The sequence below is a fragment of the Grammomys surdaster genome, unplaced genomic scaffold (genome assembly GCF_004785775.1).
Source record: "Grammomys surdaster isolate TR1022 unplaced genomic scaffold, NIH_TR_1.0 126391, whole genome shotgun sequence".
Taxonomy (NCBI): Eukaryota; Metazoa; Chordata; class Mammalia; order Rodentia; family Muridae; genus Grammomys; species Grammomys surdaster.
The window spans coordinates 14,439,451-14,453,628 of NW_021621185.1; the positions used below are offsets into that span (position 1 = coordinate 14,439,451).

Sequence of the window (14,178 nt, forward strand, 5' to 3'; positions counted from 1 at the left end):
AAACAGAACTACTTAGTCAAAATGCGAATACATAGGCCATTTCATTTGTTATCTAAGTCCCGTCTGTGAAGGGTTTTGCATGACCTTTATCCTTTTCTAAATTACTTAAATTCATCTAAACATTAAGAAAGGAATACTGCAATACTGATTTGTTCAGATTTCCAACACAAGAATTTCTTGTTTGAGGATATATATCTATGTGCATATCTAAATTTGTTTCTTCTAGCTTTTCTGCCTGGATTGTTATAGACTATGAGAGATAAAGTATATAGGGCCCCATATTTACACAAGGGCACTGAGTAGATATGGTCACTCTTCCAGGAAAACCAACCGATTTACCTCATAGACTGTCCTTAATATAGCTAAACCAGTCTCCGTGCTGTGATTACAGTAGAAATAATTGCTGTCCTTTCTAGGAGCCCAAGTGAGACCATGTTTCCAGGGCTTTAATCTCAGATAAGAGAGGGGTTTGAACTGTGGCCCAGCCAGTTGCTGACTCCATCACCATGTAAGCCCAGTTCCTGTCGAGAACGAAATGGGACTCATCATGCTGACCACACAGGGTTATGGCTATGATTCAGAGCACTTGGCACGCTGCCTGCTGAATGCACAGCATTATAAAGCATTCATTTTTGTCACTGGTGTGGCCACACTGAGGACAGCTCTTTATTTAATGACAAAGGTTTCTGTTGCCAATGAATTTTCAGTTGGTCTTTTCTAGGCCTTTGGACTTGGTGTGTTTCTGAACCTGAGCCTCAGAGAAAACCTTCCGCCATCAAACTCAGCAGCCCTGACTCATTCGTTACACTTTGGTTCAGCACCACCATTAGTCAAAACTCAGTGAGCAGTGTAAATGAGAAAAACCAGCGAGTCTTCTAGGAAAGTCGAGTACGCAGATAAACTAGGATGGAAGGAAAAGATTTCAGAAGGAGAAAGAAATCTTAAAATATTTTCATTGACTGAAAAAAAAAATCAGGAGAGCAGAGAGGTTGAAGGCTGAGAGAGGTAAGAGATGACATTACAGGCTGGAAGGAGGCAAGGCGATGGGGTTAGGTAGAGCACAGAAACAGAAGAGAACGGAAGGACTTGTGACAAAGTGGCTCAGATGGAGTCAGGTGGGGTGAGGCTGTCAAAGGAGCTCACATGGGCAGCTTTTAACTTCCGCTAAGATGAAGGGATCAGTGACCAAAAGACTTGACCTCAATGTTTCAGAGTTACAATGGCAGTGGGCTGAGGAGAAGCTCTGAGGGCCCATGTCTACTAGAAGGCTGACCAATGGCCTGGTTTGTTTCTGTATGTTTGCTGGTCTGTTTGTTTATTAATTAAGGTTTTAAAGTAAACATCAGTGGTATAGGCCCATCTTGTGCTTGTCTGAATTTTCTATGGGGAACAACAGCTGCTCACAAAAAGTATCTATTGTGAGTAGAGTCACCTTGTACACTGTCCTTGCAAGAGCTCTTTTCAGATTAAATAGAGGGAGACTGTTAATCTTATAAGCATGATTTGAATGGTAGACATCTGTCCTGAAGGCCTACCTTTGCTATTAGCTTTAACCTGAAGTTTTGATACATGCGTATTATCAGCAGGTAAGGGTAGAATTGCTTTATGCCGAATGTGTCGACTAAATCTCTAACTCTAAAATGAGATGTGCTAGGATCACTGAGACCTTTCTTTCTTTTTGAAAACAGAATTGGACAAATTATTACCATCAGAGCAAAAGTGACTAGGGCATTCAGCACAAGCATGGAGGTGAGTGGCACCTGTTCCTTACATCTGCCTGTTAGGGCCCATGTCGTCATTGCTTTCAGAGAACTGCTCAATGCTCAAAGCAAAGCTGCCATCTCAAAATGATCCTGAGTTTCAGAAAGCCCTTAAATCTGTAGTCAGATGCACAATCGAATTCTGAGGAGCTGATGTTCCCCCCTCAGCCATGACACTCGAGCTCAGTGTGACAGCAGCTACTGTAAGATACACACAAAGTTAACATGCAGGATGGAAGGGCATTCTTGTTGTGTTTTGAAAACTACAGATTCTATTTCTTATTCTTGAAATATTATTACCCAAACTCTGTCTCCATCCCCTTACACACCTCCTTCCCTTACAGTGAAAACTAGTCAATAAACAGCCTCGAAGTCTTCTGTGGGCTCTATGAATGTCTAATGTTTGGTGAGGTCTGCCTAGAGAGAACTCACAAGATTCCTAGCAGTGCGGGAGAGCTGAAAAGAGAGATCTCTTTTCTGGTGCTCTGCCCAGCAAATTTCAGATCCCTTGACCTGTTTGATTTCTACTTTTTCAACTCAGCAGAATTGGGTTTCCCTTCTGGTACAGGCATCTGGGAATTACCTTCAGTGTGAGAAGGCAATATTATGTTCTGTTCCTTCTTACCTAGTTTTCTTCTTCTTGTCATGGAGTGTAACTCCAGTCTGACCTACACCTCCCTAACACAGTGAATTCCCCGTGCCCTGTCTCTGGACACTTGTCCATCACACGTACCTCAGGTCACTGTCCTGGTAGCTGATAGTGTCTGAACTTTACCGCTCCAGAGTTGTAGCTAGGCTTTTCTTGTTTGATATTTTATTTTATTTTATTCTCTCTTATCTGTTTCCCTAACATGAAAATCTATGTGGGTGAGGATTATTTATAGAAGTGAGGAATAATTGGTTTATATTTGGTTCATTATTATCCAGTTAATGTAAGATTTGCCATGCATATACTAATCTCTGTTTTAAATTAAGTGACTTAAAGTGAGTCATCGGTTATTGATTCTTTTTGTACATGGTGTTCCTGGAGAGGATGAAGAAATACATGCACTTTATCATTCATTACTCAGTGCTAAACTGAGATACCCAGCTTGCCCATTATTCTCAGAAGATAGTGTCGCTTCTCTGGCTGAGATATGAGGAGAGTGTTTATTATACCAAATCTGAGACTTCTTTTCTGTGGACTGCAAATCTGCAGAGCCAGCTTCAGGGCTCTTCACACAGAGGGAGAGACACCACTGCAGCATCCTCACAAAATGCTTCAGTCACTTGATGACTGCCCCAGAAGACGATAAACCGAGGAAACCAAGCTGAAGCTAACACGGCAATTCTGTGCCCGTTATCATGGTGTATTAAAAACTAATGACTAAAGGTTTAAAAACAGTGGCAGTTCCTCTCTCTGGCAGGCTGTCTTGTTCTTGAGAAGACATTCACCAGTAATATGATTTTAAAATGGTTATTGCGGCAAGACAAACTTTTATTAAGAATTAGGATGTAGAACTTCAAATGCAACATGATACATTTATAATGTCTGTAAACATTGATGTACATCTCATATACACGTTAAAAACACATGAGCAATATTACATGTATGTGTGTATGTCTGTGTGTGTGTGTGTGTACTATTACATTGTGTATATGTAGTATAACCTATGTGTATCTGGAAGGAAATTGACTTAAAAGTTAATAAGTATTTCCTCTGGGTAATAGATTTATATAACATACTCTAAATAGCTAGATTCCACATATTTTTCATGGTAATTGTGTGTATTCCTAAAGTCGGAAGAGTTTCATTTGTCATAGTATATAGATTGTCACTGAGATAGTAGTGTCACAAAGATAAATTAAAATGCTTATGTTATTTAAAAACTGAAAGGCAAGCTTGGAGACATGTGTGATGCAGTTGAATCTATTATCGGGATGACTGATGGTTTGTTTTCCTTCCCTGCAGATCAGTATCAAGGTCATAGTCCAGGACAAGTTCACTGGCGTCCAGAAACTCCTCTGCGTGGCTTTCTCTACGTTTGTAGCTAAACCAGTTGGCAAAGAAAAGGTACATTTTTTTATGTGAACAGACACCTTTTTTGTAAGCCAGGACAGAGGAACAACTGCTTCACATTTACTTTTTTCTTACTGCAAGACTCACTCGCTCAAGATTTGTTACTCACTGATAGTTATTGGTATTATTCTGTGTTGACATCATAGAACTGAACAAGAACATCTTTTGAGAGGAATACCTTAAAGAAAAAAAAAAGGACCAAATTTAGGAAAGAGGAAAAACAGTGTTTTAAATCTGGAAGTCATGTCAACTTCTCAAAAATATCGCTTACTGGGTTAGTTCTTTTTTGGGGTTTGGAGTTTAAAATTAAGTTGAACTTTTTTTTTTAAGCAGGAAAAATCAGGCAAGGAGTTGAAAGTCATGGTCCAGTCATTTTTTGTAGATTTTTCAGGAAAGTATCAAACTTGCTGAGTCAGTGAAGTTTAAAAGTAAACTTTAGGATATCGGGGCTGAAAACACTCTCGGAAGAAATATTATGTCCTCTTACAATGCCCAGCTTCCAGCCAGCCAGAGCCCAGATCTATCACAATTTACGATGTCACGTTTCTTTTTATTGCTTCTATTTAGGGGACATTTGAAACACATTTGAAAAATGTAATAATTCAAATTATTATGTATTTCATTCAAGAATCATCAAAGAGTAGCCAAAGTGGCTTCTCCTAATCACTTCCCAATGACAAGGTCTACTGCTCACGTCTCCCTTGTGCCTGGGCTCTTCCTCAGAGTACCTCCTATGCCAATGTGGCTGGGACAAAGCCAGGCTTCCACTTTGGCCAGCAATGCTCTGCAGCTGCCCCAAACCTGTGCTGCTGTTCCTGGCTGGCACTGCTGTCCCTGGCTGGCAGGTGACCCCACAGAATTCTGTCCCCTGGAGTACTCTCTATACTATATGCCTCATATTAAATGTGCTGCTGGCAAATTCCCATTGTCCAAGGACACTGCTTTCCAAACTGAAAAGTGCATCTATTATCTAAAAAGTGCACCTTTCTGGCCCATAAATTAGACCTATTAAGTCTTGAACAAAGCATCACAGAGACCCTATGTTTATGAAAATCTCAGAAGTAAGAGAGGTCTTGCCAACCTCTAGTTTCTTCTTGAATCTCAAAATCTTTAAGCTTTTCAGAATGAGGGTGTTATGGGACTCGGTACAGAGTTCCCTACTTGATATCAAATGATGGGAGGGAGGATACATCACCATCCACTGCTTTATCCACTGGTAAAAGCTGTCTTTTTCCTTTCAACCCCAAATGTCTCATTTTGGATTTAGGAACAATTTAGAAATAGGCACATGCTGGGACATCTCGGTCCCTTCTCTACAGAGATAAGAACTGGCTTCCAAGAGTGGCTCTTGGAAGCCATCTATCTCCCGTATGCTGCTACTGTAACTGGCTACTTCAGTCAACATAAACTGTAAAGCACCTTTCCCAGATCAACTGACTTTCAAGTTGGTACTTTCTCATTTAGTAGCAGATCATGTAGAGAGGTGTGAAAGGCTGTGGTTTGGCCTGCACCACAAGAAATTGCAGGATTTCTGTCCAAAGTGAGTTCATTTCAGGATAAAACTGGCAATGATTAACAAGATTTGGTTCAACAGTTAAACAGGCCAAGTAATACAAAGGACTCACAAGACTGAATTGTATGGAAGGAAACGAGACAGCAGGAAAAGGATGGCCCAGCCACCTTCAAAGGGCTTCAACTTCCAGGCAACACTTGCTCTCGAGCTCATTTTCAGGCACACATAATGTGCTTTGTGGACAAGAACTCATCATGATGGATGCAAAGGTCTTCATTGCAGGGAGCCTAGGTCTCCCAGGCCACCTAATATGTATTGCTGCACATGCGACCAAACTGTGACAATGCAGAGCTACTGTTATTGTACACACTCCTGACAACTGAGATAGGCAACTCAAGCAGTCACTGTCAATCAATAGGTGACTCAGACAGAGTCACTGTCAATCTACACATGCCAACAACCAAGATAGGCAACACAGGGAGCTTTGGACTTTAAACAGCACATTAAGAGTCACTAGATTTTTCACCCTTATCTGGGTGAAGGGTCAAGTTCAGACTGGAGGTATCCTGGAGCTGCCAAGATCTTTCCACATAGAGTCAGCACATGAGCATCTCTGGTGGAGCTGGAGCTTGGACTTTGTTGTATCTGGGGTTTCTGGAGGGCAGCTGAAGTGTTATGATAACATATTGATTCTTTGTTTGCCTATTAGACACTGTTTTGATGAAATTTCCATATTTGAAATATCTCTTGGTACAAGATAGTTTTTTCTAGAATGCCTTTATTATCTTCCCTTGATGTCTTAATTTTGCAAAAGATAGGAAAGATTATAAAAATTCAGTGACGTTATAATTTCACACCTCATTTGTTGATTTTATATTTTATAGAATTTTATATTCTGTAATTCCACTGAAAAATTATAAAAAGAGAAAAATAGACAAGTGCAGTTTTCAAATGAGAAAGAACAAAGCCCATTTTGGCCTTTTAATTGAAAACACTTGAAGAAAGGTTTTTACCAGAATGTTTCATGGAATCACCGATAAGCACTCCATTTACTTGAGTCAAAAACATATGGTATGGCATCTGCTTTTGTAAAATTCATATTGGGCATCCATAATTTAAGGAGGCAGTGAATGACAAAACTAAAGATAAACTTTCTTTTTCTAGGTTCACTTAAAGCCTGTTCTGCTTCAAACGGAGCAAGAGCAGATCGAGCACAGTCTGGCTTCGGAGAGAAGGAAAGTCCGATTACAGCATGAGAACACCTTCAGCAACATTATGAAGGAGAGCAGCAGGCTCAGCGGTGAGTGGGTCTACACACTGAAACTTTCTATGGCTGTGGTGCAGGAAGGGGGCTTTCCTAGAGCACATATTTTCACAATGCAACTTGGATGATGCTTAATCAGTTTTTTCTGACATACCCAGGATATAGAGAAGAAAAGGACTGGCAATTCAGAGTACACATGATGACCTAGGCCTCTGGGATGGTATTTCTCTAGAGGAGACAGTGATAAACAAGAGATGAGGTCTTGGTGGTTATTAACAATTAGCATTGTAGAATGAGGGGGTGGCAACCATGGCACATTGATACGAAACTTCACAGGTCACTATGCACTTTCTCATTCAGGACCTTTATAAGCCATATGCTTCTCAACAGAGAAGGGAACTCTAAGCAGAAGAAACCTGCTGAAGATGCCCTTTGATAAGAATGGAGGGGAAAGAGCTTATTAATACTTCCTAGTGCTTTCTACACTGATGCTGAGTTTTATGAGAAACACATTCTTAGCTGTCTGGCAGTGGTTTCCTAGGCTCCTTGATGTCATAGCTCCCTTATAACTCTGCTGACTTTCTCTTTTATTTGACTCCATCTTTAAAATCCCAAGAGAAAACAGAGCAAGACATGAGATGGGGCAAGCTATTCCTGGGGACTAGAGAGTCTCACAGAAGTTCCAACTCCTCTGACACTGAAGGAGGGCACAGAAAAGGCAAAGGATGGCAATAGGCCAGGATAGAATGGGAGGAGAATGAGGACAGAGAAGAGAAGGTAGAAGAGAAGGTGTCAGAAGTCTGGAGGCCTCATGCTGACCAGGAGGCATTGCCAGGCTCATGGGACAACTACACAGGAACCCACTGGGTAGGAGAGAGGATGGATCTAGTTCTGTCTTCATGGCCTTCAGGGTCAATAGGCATTGCTTTCCAGGACAGTAAACTTCATTGTGATTCCAGGCTGGTAGGGATGGTTGATATGGTAATTGTTGAAGTAGAAGTTGGCTTTAAGGAAAAGAGTGTTCAAGTTGTTACTCTTCACAATTCCTAAATGCTGGTGTGCTTTGCTGACTTCATACAGAGTGAGAGTCACTATCAGTTATGCTTTTGGAGGTAGAGACTTTATCATCAAAGAAGATAATAAGAAGAGTCTCTTTCTTTACAAAGATAGTCTCAGTTCCAAGATGTGTTTTAAATGCATTTTTCCTAAGGACTAAAATATCTGAACCATGAGAATATCCCTAAGGCAGACCAGACAACCATTAATGAAAAACAAAGCCAAAACAGGCAATCAACCCAAGTGCACCTTGTCTTCTCACCATGAAAACTCCAGGAAGGCAAATGAGATGACAAGGTCCCTTGCTTCTGCCTCAGGAAAATTCGGGTACTTACCAGGGCTCTCAGTGAGTCTGTGCAGTTACCCTGCCTTTACCCGTCTTCCTTGTCATACAGTCATTGCTTTTTAAAAATCCTTCTGTTATTGGGCAGTTATACCACCCGAGTTTTTAAGGGAAATGTAGAAATAAAGTCACAAAAGAGTCATAAGATTCTTTGGTAATTTTAGAGGAAAGTTCTAAAGTCTGTGTGTACTTATTCAGAATCTTACAAGAATTTTCTTCACTCTCTCCAGTTATCACATCAATGTCTCAAGGATAATTTTCCAGGCCTTTGGCTTGAGAACTCTAGAGCAAGAGTTCTCATGAGGGAAAAGGCAACCCTGGGCTGAGCAAGGGGCTGGCCAGGTGATCCTGTGCTTTCTGGAGGAGCTGAACGTGGATGAGCTCATGGACTGTCCTGTGGATGTCTGGCTCCTTCACACTCAACATCAATAAACAAAGAACACAATGACTGCTTATTTCCACCTAGGACAGCTGTATTACGTGCCTACCACCTGCTAGGAACATGCTTGCCCATAAGAAAGCAAAAATGATGCAAGACCTTTGTACTTGAAAAATGCATACCTTACTTGCAGGCACATGACTCATTTCAAAATAATGTAGACAGTGATTGAAGAAGTGCAGGGTCCAGATTCTGTGGCCCAGTGGAAGACTGCCGAAGGGGTGGGAGAGCCTGAGGGAGGAGCTACAAGAAGGAAGTTGAGTTAGGTAAAAGTCTCATGGCCTGTGGGGGATTCAATGAGACCCTAGGGAAGGGGGCGAAAGAATGAAGGGACAAGAGACACAAAGAATGGGAGCAAGTCAAGGGTTTTGATCAAGCTCTCTAACTTTAATTTTAGGCAGCAGGTTGTAAAGACACAGCAAAATGGGAAGTTTAGACAAGGATTGTTGCTTAAGGCTATCCCACTATCATGCCCTCATTGCCCAAGACCATCCCACTATTGTAACTGGCTCCCAGGAAATAAATACCAGACGTTCTTTAAGTTCCTGGGACCTGAGACCTGTGAATGTCCTTTCTTAACCTTGTACTTTAACTGACTAGATTTTCCAGAACAGCAGGTAATTTCATGGGTTTGGCTCCTGGCAATTTAGTCCTTGCTTCAGTTTAGAATTAGAGATTATTTTTCAAGTGCTTCTCATTGATTTAACTTAACCTATCTGAACATAGATTACCCTATATTCTTCTCAATGAAACCACATTTAACCTAACTCTGTCCTATCAACTTGATTTTCACTTTGGAAATATTACTAACTCTCATGTCACTAATGATACCACAGCCCTTAAAAGCAATTTTTGTTAAAGAAGAACCAATGGGCTCTGACATTGCTGATGTCATAGGGCAGGTAGTCTGTCTACTTCCAGCCTTAGGTCTCAGAGAGGCTGTTTTAAATTAGAAAATATATTCTAAAAGAAGGTAGACAGATCGTCCTTGTTGAACTATGGAATCTATAATGTCATAACATCAGATTGATTAAGCACTCCTCACCCTTTGAGGTGTGAAGGAAAGAAATGAACACTGTTAGAATATTAGTCAAGGTGGATTTTCAGACTCTATATTCTCATAAGGAAAGTGGAAAGATGAGATTCGGTCCTGTAAAAAGAAGATATGTTGTTGTGCCCCTGGATCATTGGGAGTCAGGCTTGAGCTATTTTAACTGCAATTTCTTGGTACAAAATCAGACCCTCAGAGCATTGTCCTGGTTGATCCCTCGGCATGTGCAGAAGGAAAACACAGGAGCTAAGCTAAAGTGCCCTGAATCCAGGTCAAAGTTCCTGATCCAAAAAATACCGACCAAATGTGACATTGACCAAGCAAGATGATGAAATGAATGATTAAAGACATTCAATGGGCAGCCACTGAACTCGATCACTTGGCTTGCAGAATAAGGCATGTTTATCCAGACTTAGCTCTAGTCAGGTCTGTGAACCTGAGTTGTTCTCTGGACCTGAGGAAGTTCTGGTTTATCCCTATTGGTTGGCATATATCTACAAGAAGACACACTTCCACACAAAAGACACATATCCTCCATGTATTTCTGTATACATGGCATAGCTAATACCCATATGTGTTTTACCTGGCCAAAGTGATTCCCCAGTATGTGTTACATGTCTTCACAGGAAATAGGTGACTTTTTTTTTATTACTCTTTAGAAAAGAAGAAACTGCTTAATTCTATATTTTTTAAACAACATTTCTCAGATTTTTAAGACCCCTATTAATTTTTTATTTTGTAATTATTTTATAATCATTTAAAAATTAGTAGTGCATGTGCAGGGTAAGAAATTTACAAAGCATGAGAAATCATACAGATACAGAGTAAGTCTTCCTCCGACCTGCAATATATAACCATGTACATGCTCTGATAATGCAACAGTTAACTAGTTAGGCACTTGGAGTTTTATTACTTTATAATATAATTTATAGGCATTTTTAAGTAAATAGTTAATGTTTTCTTCTGGATAAAAAGATGTCATTTGGACAAGGAGTATTAAACTGAAAATATCTCAATCAGCACTAACTCAACCTGTTTTTAGAATCTCATCTAATAAAATCAATTTTGCAATCAGAGAGCAGGGAACGGTGACACGCACCTGAATCCCAGATACTCTCAAGGCTGTTGTTGAAAGATGGCTTGAACTCAGGAGTTTCGAGCCAGCCTGTACAACATAACAAGGTCCAGTTCAGAAGAATACTTAGAAAGCTGAAAATAAGTTAGAAGAGGTTAAGATTTTGCGTGTCTTTTTAAAAAAAACACCCCAAAAACAAACCACTTTTGTGTATAGCAATGTAGTAGACTTGATATCTGGGGAAAATCTACAGTTTGTTTGGAAGTCCGTCTCAGCAGACATAAAGGAAGGGAAAGCAGTGCCGTTAACAGAGGCTTGAGAACACAGAAGAAGCAGAGAGAGGTTGTCCTAACCCTGGCATTAGCTCTGGGACCTGCAGGTACCCAAAGCCACAGACTGTAGGAAGACCCAGGTACTTGTCTTAGGTGGAAGGGTAAACCCGGAAATGATAGGAGGCTGTAATTCCCTAAGGACCCTGCACGAGTCCACGTACAGTCCCCGCCCCTTCAGAGACCCCTGGTGGGTGCCTTTCTGTTTTAGCAGTACTCTTGGAGGAATCATTCCCTTTGGAACCCAGTCCCAAGATTCTCTTCTTGCAGACTTGGTGCTGGAAATCCACGAGCTGCCTGTGTAGAAGTGGATCATGTGAACTTTAGTGTAACATGGACCGTATTCCAGCCTCGCTGCAATCAGCGACAGGATATAAAAATCCACTGTGGAGAAGAGACCTTAATCCAGCTTCAGCGGTTTCCTCAGATAATTTCTAGGCAATAGGGCTTTTAAAAAAATATCATGGGCTGGGCGGTGGTGGCACACGCCTTTATTCCCAGCACTTGGGAGGCAGAGGCAGGTGGATTTCTGAGTTCGAGAGTTCGAGGCTAGCCTGGTCTACAGAGTGAGTTCCAGGACAGCCAGGGCTACACAGAGAAACCCTGTCTCGAAAAACAAAACAAACCAACCAACCAAACAAATAAAAATATCACAAGGGACTGAAATCAGTAAGACCCAAAGATCTAGAAGTGACACCAGAATCACAAAGTATGAAGGGGGTCTATTAAGACCATTCATATACTAAGATGATGGAACAGGGGCACTGTAACTTAATGAGCAAGAGGACTTGGAATGCAACCTGTGCTGGAGTGCTTACCTATCAGCCGTGAGGCCTTGGTGCCAATGCACAGCGGCATTACATACTTACTTAGATGAGAAAGGAGAGAGAATCAAACGTGCAATTCAAGAACAAAGAGATGATCTAGAAAGCTTGACAAAGAATCAGAGAGACTGTCTATCAACATATATGTGTAACTGGTCATGGTGGATCATGCCTGTAACCCCACCATTTGGAAGGCTGAGGCAGGAGAAATACTGCAAGTTTGAGGCTGTGAAACAGGCAAGACATAGAATAAAGCAATGTAAGGAGTTTGAGAACATCCTAGGCTACATAGCTAAGACTCCATCTCAAAATAGAGAAACCCTCCTACACCATATATATATATTTATGATATATAAATGGCATGTGTGTCTGTTTGTCTGTGAGTGTGTGTTGAGAATCTAACACTCATTAATTGAACTTCTAGAGGTGGGATAGAAGCAAATTATATAGATATTTAATCCAGAGATAGCAAAGATATTTAATGTGCATATGAAAAGATGTTGGACCTCATTAGTATTCAATGAAATGCAAATTATAACCAACATGATATACTATTTCACACCCACTAAATTGGAGAACTGGCATGTTGATAAGACTGTTTAAGCAAGAGGGGAGGAATGAGACCTAGCATAAGCAGCAGGTGTTTCTTGTGTGATGGAGTACGGTCATAGTATTTTCTTGAAGTAGTCTGCTAAGAGTAGGGACCACAATGTGTAGTGACTCAGCAAAGTCAAGTTCTCTTAGTCATCCAACAAATCTTTGTTAGTGTTAGTATTGCAAAATTAGCCTGGCTAGTCATTGTACACACACACACACACACACACACACACACTCACACCCCACAAATGTGCATGGACAAATACATATACATATAGTTTTATTTGTGTGTGTACATATGTGTGTGCAAGTGTTCATGAAAATGTGTGCTCGTGTGTGTGGAAGCAGGTCAATTGTAGTATTTTCTCAATAACTTCCATGTTAGTTTATTTGAGACAAGTCTCTTACTGAACCAGAAACTCACCAGTTCCAGAGTCATCTAGACTAGCTGAATGGCAAGCCCCAGGGACTTTCCTCTCTCCTCCTCCCTGATCCTGGGTTTATAAGGTCACACCACAGCACCTGGCTTTGATATGTGGGTTCTAGGTGATCTAACTCAGGTTCTCAAGTTTGTGCAGCAGATGCTTCACTGAATGAGCTGTCTCCCAGCCCTAGTGACCACATGTCTGTGTAGAAAAAAGGTGCCTCCGAGATCACTGATGTGATCCAGGATGGAATAAAAGTTAAGTGGGAGAAGACTTAGGAAGAGGTAGGGGTGGGGTGCAACTGACAAAAGGGGCATGTGGAAATGCCCTGACTTCAAAGATAGTGTTCTTCACAGTAACTGATAAAAGGCCAATGTGGACAGCAAAGATCAATAGAAGGAAGGGAAACATAAAAGAAATAGATCATCAGTTAGTTATGATCTAAAAATCCCCTTATGAAGAGGCACTAAAGGAGCCTAGAGCCAAGATCTGATCAACTAGAAGAAACTTCTCCTGGAACGCCTCGTTTCCTGTTCATAGCAGCTGGGTTTATATGAATGCACTGCCCGCTGAGCCTGCTAAACTGGCATGGCCCCTGGGGTGAAGAGATCTTTCTCCTCCCCACAGCAGCATTCTGTGGTGGCCCCTCAGATTTCAGACTTCTTTATTTTAGTGACTTCACTGAAGTTTAATTGACACATGATAGATGGTTCATATTTAAAGCATGCAACTTGAGTTTGTGCATAGGCATTCAACAACAAAAATATTATTATTAATTATTATTATTATTATTATTATTGTTTGCAACAAAATGACATGCCATCATCAAAATGTCTACCTTTCTGTGCCCTCCCATGTCCTTCTCCACTACAGAAGGCTCCAATTTAAATGGAACCATTGCTTTCATCAAAATTCTGGTGAGTTTGCTAGACCTATTTCTTAAAGGGCCCTCCTGGTCAGTTAGCTCAATCTAGAACATCGGAAGTAGATGCTTTTCAGAGATAGGCCACTCTGCAGAACCCACTCATGTTCTTGATGTAAGGCTTTAAGGATAATGTCATTTTTCTGAAAGTTTCAGAGTTGTGTTTGCTGCAGGGAAGCAGAATTCCAGACAAGGTCCCGTGGCTGACTCCACTCTCTCTGTGGTCACCTCACAGATCCCATTTGTAATGAAGAAGAAGGAACGGCCACCACCGTGGGCACCTCCGTCCAGAGCATCGAGCTTGTCCTCCCACCCCACGCAAACCATCATGGAAACACATTTGGCGGTCAGATCATGGCATGGATGGAGACAGTTGCTACCATTTCTGCAAGGTTTCAGAACTGTCCCTGGCGTGGGACTTGGGGCACAGGAGAAGTGGTTTGAAGTGGATTTCCTTTTAAAATGCACAAAACCTATGAAATGTATATTTCGTAGCCTTTCTTGCTTTGTGTACCAACCCA

The 14,178-nt window shown here is 41.1% G+C and overlaps 1 protein-coding gene across 1 annotated transcript in view; it reads left to right on the forward strand.

Moving 5' to 3' along the window:
- The window catches only part of Acot12 (acyl-CoA thioesterase 12), a 42,355-nt gene that overhangs the window by 12,652 nt on the left and 15,525 nt on the right, over window positions 1-14,178 (forward strand). Inside the window, exons 3-6 of the mRNA XM_028760188.1 lie at window positions 1,689-1,749; window positions 3,712-3,813; window positions 6,497-6,632; window positions 13,893-14,049. Of these exons, the coding sequence (XP_028616021.1) occupies window positions 1,689-1,749; window positions 3,712-3,813; window positions 6,497-6,632; window positions 13,893-14,049 (456 nt within the window). The remainder of the gene's footprint in view (window positions 1-1,688; window positions 1,750-3,711; window positions 3,814-6,496; window positions 6,633-13,892; window positions 14,050-14,178) is intronic.